This window comes from Falco cherrug, chromosome 5 (assembly GCF_023634085.1).
Source record: "Falco cherrug isolate bFalChe1 chromosome 5, bFalChe1.pri, whole genome shotgun sequence".
In the NCBI taxonomy this organism is placed as follows: Eukaryota; Metazoa; Chordata; class Aves; order Falconiformes; family Falconidae; genus Falco; species Falco cherrug.
This window is the reverse complement of record NC_073701.1, coordinates 6678688-6687844: the sequence shown is the minus strand read 5'-3', so window position 1 is coordinate 6687844 and position 9157 is coordinate 6678688. Positions and strand designations below refer to the sequence as shown.

Here is a 9157-nt window from a genome sequence, read left to right as displayed (position 1 = left end):
CACAGCAATTGGTGACTTGGCTGCCATGTCTGTGAAACAAGAACACTTACTGTTTGGTTCTAAAGTACTTTGAGCTCTGTGAGAAAGTAAGTCTTCTAGAAATTGTGTTTGGTTGATAAATGAAGATACTGATTGAGCTTTTCACACTTTCCACATGTGACAGTCACCTCATGAATAAGCAGCTGACATAAGAATGGAGGTCTGTTGGGTCTCACACAGAAGGCTTCATTTATGCCTTTAAGTCCTCCCCATTCCCCCTTAGCTAAGACCCTTTGTAGCTCGGTGTTGCAGCCTTCCTGTCTCTTCCCCTTGCTGCTCAGTGGCTGTGTGTGCCAAATACAGATGGTTGGCCTGACTGAAGACCCAACAGGCGCTTGGAACTCGACCCATGGGAAAACACACCCTACAGCGGCAATGCAACCACTTTCTAACTGGGACCAAGTCCCCAGGGAGCCTGGGGAGAGGTTATCATAGAATCATAGAATGGTTTGGGTCTCATCTACCCTGCCCTGAGCAGGGACGTCTTTCACTAGATCAGGTTGCTCAAGCCCCATCCAGCCTGCCCTTCGACACTTCCAACGATAGGGTGTCCACACTTCTCTGGGCAACCTGTTCCAGCGTCTCACCACCTGCATTGTGAAGAATTCTTCCTTATATCCAATCTAAATCTGTCCTCTTTCAGTTTAAAACTGTTTACCCTTGTCCTGTCACTACAGGCCTTGGGGAAAAAAGTCTTTGTCTTCCTCATCAGCCCCATCAAGTATTGAAAGGCTGCAATATGGTCTCCCTGGAGCCTTCTCCCCTCTAGGCTGAACAATCCCAATTCCTCCAGCCTCTCTTCACAGGAGAGGTGTTCTAGCCCTCTCATCATTTTTCGTGGCCCTCTGGACCTGCTGTAACAGGTCCATGTCTTTCTTGTGCTGGGGTACCCGAAGCTGGATGTTTTCCCTGGGTAATTTTTGACAGCTGGCTCAGATGTATGCCCATCTTGTCAGCCTGTGCAAAAAAGACTTGGGCATGAGAAAAGAACAAATGTGAGGGGTGCACACTTACCCTTGTGCACCATTTGGTTAATGCATCTGATGGAAACGGAGGGCAAAATATCAATGGGCATAATAGCTGCAAGTTAGTTCCAACTGTTAGAGCAGTGAGGTTATGGCACAGGCCTTCTCACAGGAACAAGGGGAGTGAAACTCAGCCCAGCTCTAGCTGTTGTTAATGTGGAATACGGTCAACTTATGAAAGGGGCCTCTATGACATGATTGTCTGCAAAGGTAGGGGACTCAGTGACCCAGGAGCTGCCTTCCACGTCTCTTAGGCTCAGGTCAGACTGACCCTCCATTACCAAATCTCAATAACAGGTCCAGAGTCCTCCACAGCTTCTTGCCTGTCCCACTGAGCTGGATGTGCTTGCAAAAGAGCAAGTGGGGAAACAAAGACAGACCTTTGACCCCTTGCTATCGCTATATTAGCTCTGCATAAATGCCGCTGCCTCAGATGAGCATCTACCTCAGCTTCAGCCTGAGAAAGAGAGAGAAAGCAGGACAGGTAAGAGCTGAACTCTCTGTTCTGGGTGGTATGGACTTCATGACTGGTGTATCTAGGACACAGAGAAGTGAGTGGAGGTGGTCTGCTATTTTGCCCCATGTCTTACTGCAAGCCAAAGTGTGAGCTCTTCTCACGCTCCATAGCCAGGAATATTGCTGAAATGGAGGAGGCTGGGAGTGCTTGAGGTGACCTGGACTGAAGCTGAGTTATGGATGCTCCATAAGACACTCATAGGAGGGTCAAGTCCATGGTAGGGATTGTAGAGTTTCAGTCTTGGAAGACACATAAGCTTTTCCCAGCTGCCTTCACCACAGAGACTACAGGCTCTAAAGCAGCTAAGATCACCTCTATGCTCTTGGGAAGCAAATTCATACCTTCTGTCTACAGAGGGAGAAACTGCCTCTAGGATTAAAAATCAAGGTAGAGTGGTAACGGAGCAACTGCTGCTGGTCAGCAAATGTCTAGTTGAATGGAGTGGTAGCTTTTGGAGGTAACCTGTGCACAGAAAGAAATAAAAATGGATGCAAATTTCCTTACTGTGGGATAAGGAGTATTGACTTGTAGTTACCCGGCACAGGACTTAGCAAAGCATTCACATGTAATAGACATGCAGCATTTTTTGCCATTGCAATTCCTAACATTGCGATATCTTCTTCATGTTGCTCTGAGTGATGCAGCCCTCTAATTCAGGGCATAAATCAATTTTAACTTCTAAACATCTTTTTAAGTGCAGTGTGTTTGAAAAGCTTGTTTAGATGAAATGTCATCTTTTCAATGTACCAAGTACCACATTTCCCAGAGTTCCTCCAATTCTGACATTTTTAATAGACAAAGGCAGTTGGATGAAGCTAAGGTTTGCACTTACTCCCTTTTCAGAACTTGTTCTGCCTGGGCTACTATCTGCTTCATTAATCCCACTGTGGAAAAGACAAGAGAACCTAGTTGGGTAGTTGGGTCTTTCCTCAACTACAGTAAGACAAAATACTCAAGATCACCATGTCACTAAGGTGATCAATGTATGTGATGCACTCACTAGCACAATGTTCTTTAGAGCAATTTACCATAAAAAAATCAAACAAAAAATTCAAACAAAAAAATCCCACAGTATGCATTTTTCCATTGTATTTATGTGTGGAGAAAACCTATTCTGACCTCTGCCAGTTTTAGCAGTTCACTCATGTGCTGAAACAAGGAATTTTAGCTCTCGTATAAAAGTAGCTTTAACTGCCACATATTTCTTGGAGCTCTGAAAGCTATCATTCACTGTGGATATTAGTGATTATACAAATAAATGGACACTTCCATTTTTATACTCTTTTTCCTCACTTCTCCAGAGGAAATTCACCGTGATCTTTCCTGTTCTTTTCATTTATTGGTTAGGTTTGTTGCTGCTGGTGGTTAACGGACATGTTTTATTTCTCTGAAAACAAACAAAACATTGTATGCTGATTCCAGCAGGTCTCTTGGTGTAGAAGGCGGAACTGGTACTGCAAACCATGCTGCAATCCAGGGCATTGGTGATAGTTCTGATTCTGCTACTTGGCACCACTCTCCCTGGTAAGTCTGAAAAGCTTTTCTGTCTTTTCTGCCTGAGACAAGGCTCACCTCTACAGGTTCTCACTTGTATTAGAGAAGTCTAACCCATCTATAAGGCAGGAGCGAAGCCAAATATTGTAAGGCCACGAATATATAGTGTTGGGCAGCGTGAAACAAGCTGATAGGAGGCTGGCATGAAAATTGTCTGTACCTAGTGCAAAATACTCTGCCATGTAAGGCCTATGACCTAGATGCCCAAAAACGAGTGATGAGCTGCTGGATGCTGCTAGAGCAAAATCTGGGTGAGGCTTTGAATCTCAGAATTTCAAGTTTCTTCCCACTCTGCCTGGGGGAAGATATCAGAGATACAAGTGACCGGAGAAGCCTCATGTTTTTTTGCCACCTCTTTTTCAGAAGTGCACTCAAAGTCCATCTTTGAGAAAGATCGTCGTGACTGGTTGGTCATCCCCGATGCAATTGCAGCTTACATCTATGAAACTGTGAACAAGATGTCCCCTAAAGTCGGTCAGTTCTTGGCGGATGCTGCCCAGACTCCAGTAGTTGTTGTGACCAGGTATGGAAAGATCCTCTGTGCTAACGCTGCAATAGCCATGGGTGGAACGGGAGAGGGAGGAGCGGGAGAGAGAACAATTAATCAAGTATCTGCGTAGGGACACCCAATGGGAAGTGAATCAGCAACCAAAGCCTTATGTGACTACAATGTAAGCGAGGTGCTGGAAGGTGGGGTGGGACGATATGGTTTCACATGGAAGTGAAAGCTCTTCCCAGCAATGCACTCTGAACACAATGCTCATGGGGTTAGCAGCTACTGCTCCTTATACATGGTGGGCCAGCACCCCTGCAAGGGTGCTGCCGTACTGGAACAAGTTTCCTCCCAAAGGGAAATGCATGATGACCCTAGAGATACAGTTTCATGGCAAACACGTAACGCACGCCTATTGCTGTCTTCTGAGGAAAGGCCCTCCAGGACTGTTGAGGAGCTCTGCACTCAGTGACAGGCAGTGTGATAATTACAGCAGATGGAGATCACCCTCTCGTATTTGTGTGTCTTACCACTGTCGTCTCCTGCAGGAACTTCCTCATCAGAGAAACAACTAAACTCAGTATACTGGCTGAACAGCTGATGGAAAAAATAAAGAACCTGTGGTACACAAAAGTCCTAGGCTACTAGCCAGATGGAGACAAGTCAGTGTTTCCTGATGGGAGCTGGTAACACCCTGCAGTGTCCTCTCTCCCCCTGCCCTTACTACGGACCAAGATCAGTCAATAAGACAGAATCGATGCTCCTCTTAATGCCGCTAGAGGGAACCCAGCTTCAAAGACCAAGGGATGGAAGGCATCTGCTGAAGTCTCCCCTGAAAAAAAACCCCCGCGGCTGGGCATGGGGAAGGCAATGATATTGTAGAGCTCTTCTGTAGCCGAATCCCGAAAATTAATTCCTCCTGAATGGCTTGGCCGTTGCCCTTCTAATAAAAAAAAATGTTGGTTGTTACACTTCCTTAAGTTTCCTGTTTGTACTGACTGTTAGAAAATCCCATTCACCTTGGCATCCCACTCTGCTGAGAATGTAGCTGTGATTCACAAGAAGCTGTGGGCCGTGCTAACAAACCCTGGTGTTCAGGCACTTTTAACTAAGCTCAGGTTCTTCCTGGGGGGAGGGGGAACTATCTGAGCATCTTTCAGGTAGCCACAACATGGCAACCGTAACTTCACATCAGGAAAGACCATGAAATTGAAGTCCTTCTGATTATGCTCCTTGGTTAGGTAAGAAACAAGCAGGTACACCTGTATCAAGTGTCTGAAGATTCCAGATCATTTGGGAAAACAAGTGCCAGTAAACTAAACTTCACACCAATCTGAGCAGGACTGCAAAAGCATGTTTCAACAGCCAACAGTGAGGCTACTCAGCCTTTCCAAAGGAGAAATGAGGGGAAAATTTCTCACCATCTTCAGGATGGAGGGTGACCAGTTTATGAGAGAGGCACCTATGCCCAGGATTGTCCACGAAGACCTGGCAGGTCCCTGTCAGCCCTGTGTAACTTCCTCATCTCAGATGTCCACACTGGATAAAGAAATCCATCTGCTTTACCATTAGGCCAGCAGAAACAAGCAGGCAATTTTTCTGAAATCACAACAGGAGACTGCAGCAGAGGCTAAACCAAAACCTGCTAGCCTGAGATCCAGGAGTCGTGTACATAGGCAAAGCTACTGCTCAGGAGGGACAGCATGACTACAACTGGCAAAAGGAGATTTGCCTAATAACTGCAAAGCAACGCTACTGTCTTTTAAGGTGCACCTCCATTTGCCTTCCCCTCATTGGGGTCTTAAACCTAAAATTTTGTTCTGCTTCAGCATTACTCTTAACATTCTTCGGGGCTTGACAGCACCAGTAATGGCCCTCACCTGGGTTCCTCATCCACAGGCCCAAGAAGCCACAGCTAAGCTCGGGCTTTGGGCACCCAGTCCTGTAGCTGCTCCCTGCAGTTTTGGCTTACTGGTGGGTTTTCTTGCATGGGTGCTGGACCTACAGTAAGTAAGTAGACTCATTCTATCCTTGGTTGTGCTTCCTGGGTGGACCGTGGACCTATGCTGTAGCCTTGCCTCCAGCTCTGCCTCCTGCTGTCCCGAGTGGGCTCCCTGGTACAGCTGAAGGATCCTGTCACAGTTACTACCTCGCCTCTGCTTGGGTACAGTGGGACTGTGCCCTGGCCAGGGGCATCACTATCTGTGCTGTGGTCTCTGCTGTCTTCTGATTTGTCTGCCCTCCTGGAACATTCCAGCTCTTGCTGCTCCCTGATACTATTTCTAGATTGTCAGATATCCAGCAACTGAGTAGGGGAAGCAGAAAAAGCAGAGAAAGCCAAGGAGAAAACGGGAGATGTCAGTGTTTGGCCCTTCCCATGGAAATGTGCAAGAGAGCAAAGGGAGAGATGGGGGGTGACAGGGAGAAGGAAGAAGCAATAGAAACTGAATAAAGAGCAACTGCGCTAGAAACTGAATGTATTTCTTCAAGGCTACACCCCCCACCCCCCACCCCACCCACCCACCCACTGGGTTTAACTCCAATAACTGAAAAAAGGCTAACAGATGAAGGCTATACTTCATCCAGTATCTCTGTGGCAACTTCCACTAGCACTGGTGGCCTGACCCCACATACACAGTTCCAGACCTTTATTTTAACCTCTTCTCTACATTTTACAACAGTATTTGGCCACCTCAGGAAAGCAGGCTTTGCCGTTGTTGGGCTTCAATGCTCCTATTGCTCGGGCAGCATAGGGGGTAGGGGAAGAACTCACTAAGTAAGGCTCTTTCTCCAACCTGAAGTGCTGGATACTGAAAATATGTGTGTCCACTTTCCTTCCCAATGATCAGAGAGACTTACTGGCAGAAGTTCTTAATTCTGAAAAGTTTCTTATTGCCCCAGTCTGAATTTCATCTTTCAAGATCTTGGCTGCTGAGAAGAGTTTGCTTCAGCACAAACCTGAACATGCTGTAGCTGTCGTATTGGAGCAAGTTGGTAGGCTATTGATAATACAGAAGAAATTAGTTCTTTATGTTTCGGGGTTGGTTATTTTGTTGTTTTGGTTTGGTAATTATCAGACAGATCAGCTATCAATATAAACTTGCACTTAACCATTTGTCTGAATAAAAAAAATCTCATTTTGCATCTTCTGTATCTCAGTAGATCCTTGATACCATACACAATCAGAAAGAAATCAGTGTCCCCACACAGAGCAGCAGGTTATTTCATCTCCAGTTGCTCCACCACTTCTGCGGAGCTTTTTTGCAGATTTCTTTATTGCTGCATGTTTTGCTTATACTGTCTGTGCTTCCCTGGGCATGCATGAATGTGCACATAAATACGTATTATGTAAATGCACCAGCATTTAGAAGAAGGTTTAGAAAAGCACAATTTGGGCTGGTAAGAGCGTTTACCACATGAAAAAGCCAGGAACTTCAGCTCTTCCTGCTACAGAGATGATTTCCTACCTGCTTGTTTCACATTTGTCTGCTCAGTCTTTCTCTCTTTTTTCCCCAATATAACCCTTGTAGAAGAAGCCCTGCGGGTTAAATCCCCTCTTGCCTCAGCGAAGAATTCAGAATTCCAAGTTTTCTCAGGATAGAGCTTGATCTTTTGGCACTTCAAAAGTATTTCCTTCTGAAAGAGTGAAAGTCATGAGTCATATGAAAGATCCTGAAGGTGCCCTTAAGAGTTTGATGTCCTGGCAATAGTTGCTTCAGCAATTTCAATCTATTTGTCTGCACTGCCAAACAGGCTAGGAAAAAGTCTGGAAAGTATAAGGGGCTCACGTTGCGCTTCAGGTTTGTTGTGTGACTTCATCAATGCAACCCAGCAGCATTTCTGTATTGCATCACTGCATAGCTGGAGCAGAGCAGTATCTGGTATGAATTCCATGCTTGATATTTTGTTAAATGCACTAATGATAACCCTTCTGTTCTTCTGCAATGTAACCGCCGAAAAATCCAAGCCAGCCACATGCTGATTAGCTGTTTGATATCTGACCGATTTTAGTATATGGGCAAAACTAAATCAGCCCATAGATCTCTGTATTTGTTTATACTGAATCGCCTGATCGTGTAGTTATCTATGCACTTTTATGCTTTAAAAGAAGTAAACAGAAAACCTTCCAGATGGTTAATCTGCTGTACAATCTAAAATGTAGGGCAACCTCCCACTGCCACAACTGACCCTGATGTTACTGGCATCACCCTTTGGTGTGTTCCTTAAAGGCACAAACTAGCAGCTGAGACAGCACTGAGGCTGACATCAGGTAAGGAAAAAAGCATTTTATCCCAAAAGGTATCCTGGGGCAAATTCTTGGGATAGGTAACGAGGAGGCCATATGTTTTACTCTCAGAGTTAAAATATTTAACATCTACTCCCACTTTTCAGTAGGAATAAACAGCTTAATCTGCAATTTCATTGTAAAATAGGGATGGAAATCACTGCCCATGTGGTGTCTGTGCAAGTTCACCGAGTGCTTCAAGATTCTTGGAGGGACTTCATAAGTGAAGCATTCATTTCAGTGAGAATCATGTCACAGAAACTTTCTTTGTGAGTAATCATCATTGACTTAGCAGGTTTGGGAAAGCTTGTGGTGTAACTGGTTCAACTGAGTCCATTGAAATTAAATCTTAAGAAATGTCAGGTTTCTGTTTTTTCTGAGATGGATGTCCCTGATTTCTGCAAAAACACCCTTTCTCAAAAAGTATTTATTATGGTGAATACTTTACACTATTTTCAGTGGCTCAGTGGTGACGGCACACAACTATTTGGCTTTCACACTTCCTAGCACCCCTCACCTCTTACTTAACACTGGGAAAAATCACAAACTGATGCTAACGAACACCCCGGGCCGTGCGCTGCTGTGAGCAGTGGTGGCTGTCCTTCTCCACACACAGCCCAAGCCCTCCATGAGCAGAAACCCCAACACGAGGCGTTTTCTCCTTCCAAGCAGAGATGACGAGGACTGGAAAAAGTCACGTAAAATACTTGAAATTTACAGCTGGTAGTCACACTTGAAGAGCCATGTGGTGAATTCCCCTACACAGACACGTATTTCCATGGACAGGTAACATTATTTTTTGTCCTCTGGCACAGGGACGCGTGGCTGCCACCCTGAGGGAGCGGACCAAGATGGTGGACATGCAGTGAGGCAGAGCCGACACAGCCGTCTCTCAGATGGTTCTGTGCTTTCCACAGACTTTGGACAAAGCAGCTTTTTCAGATTTTAAAAGTAAACACCCAAATCACAAACCGGGTGCGTGTGTGTGTACGTGATCTCTACCTGCCCCCCCCCAAAAAGCAGCAGGCCCCAGGGTCCCGAGGGGGATGGCAGCGGCCAGCCCCGCGGGAGGTGGCAGCCGCTCTCCAGCAGCAGCGCGGAGGGAGGGGGCGAGCGGCCACCGCCGAGGGGGTGGGGGGGGTGGGGGAGAAGCCCCTCTGGGAAGCCTCGGGCGAGGGGACCAGCGGGTGCCGGCCGAGGGCTAGCGCCGTGCCGGCGAGGCGCGGGCGGCTGACAGCAAGCCT

The 9157-nt window shown here is 46.2% G+C and overlaps 1 protein-coding gene across 1 annotated transcript; it reads left to right on the top strand.

Annotated features, from left to right (window-relative positions):
- The first annotated feature begins 1535 nt into the window (after positions 1-1535).
- LOC102053848 (apovitellenin-1) lies at positions 1536-4603 on the top strand. The gene is made up of 4 exons (XM_005433348.1): positions 1536-1548; positions 3007-3105; positions 3499-3658; positions 4177-4603. The coding sequence occupies exons 2-4, from the start codon at positions 3045-3047 to the stop codon at positions 4274-4276; spliced, it is 321 nt and encodes a 106-aa protein (XP_005433405.1). The 5' UTR covers positions 1536-1548; positions 3007-3044; the 3' UTR covers positions 4277-4603.
- Positions 4604-9157: the final 4554 nt, after the last annotated feature.

Coding starts and splice junctions, on each gene's coding strand:
- LOC102053848 (XM_005433348.1), top strand. CDS start 3,045: ATGCTGCAATCCAGGGCATTGGTGATAGTTCTGATTCTGCTACTTGGC. Junction 3,106..3,498: donor ACTTGGCACCACTCTCCCTG/GTAAGTCTGAAA, acceptor CCTCTTTTTCAG/AAGTGCACTCAAAGTCCATC. Junction 3,659..4,176: donor CCAGTAGTTGTTGTGACCAG/GTATGGAAAGAT, acceptor CGTCTCCTGCAG/GAACTTCCTCATCAGAGAAA.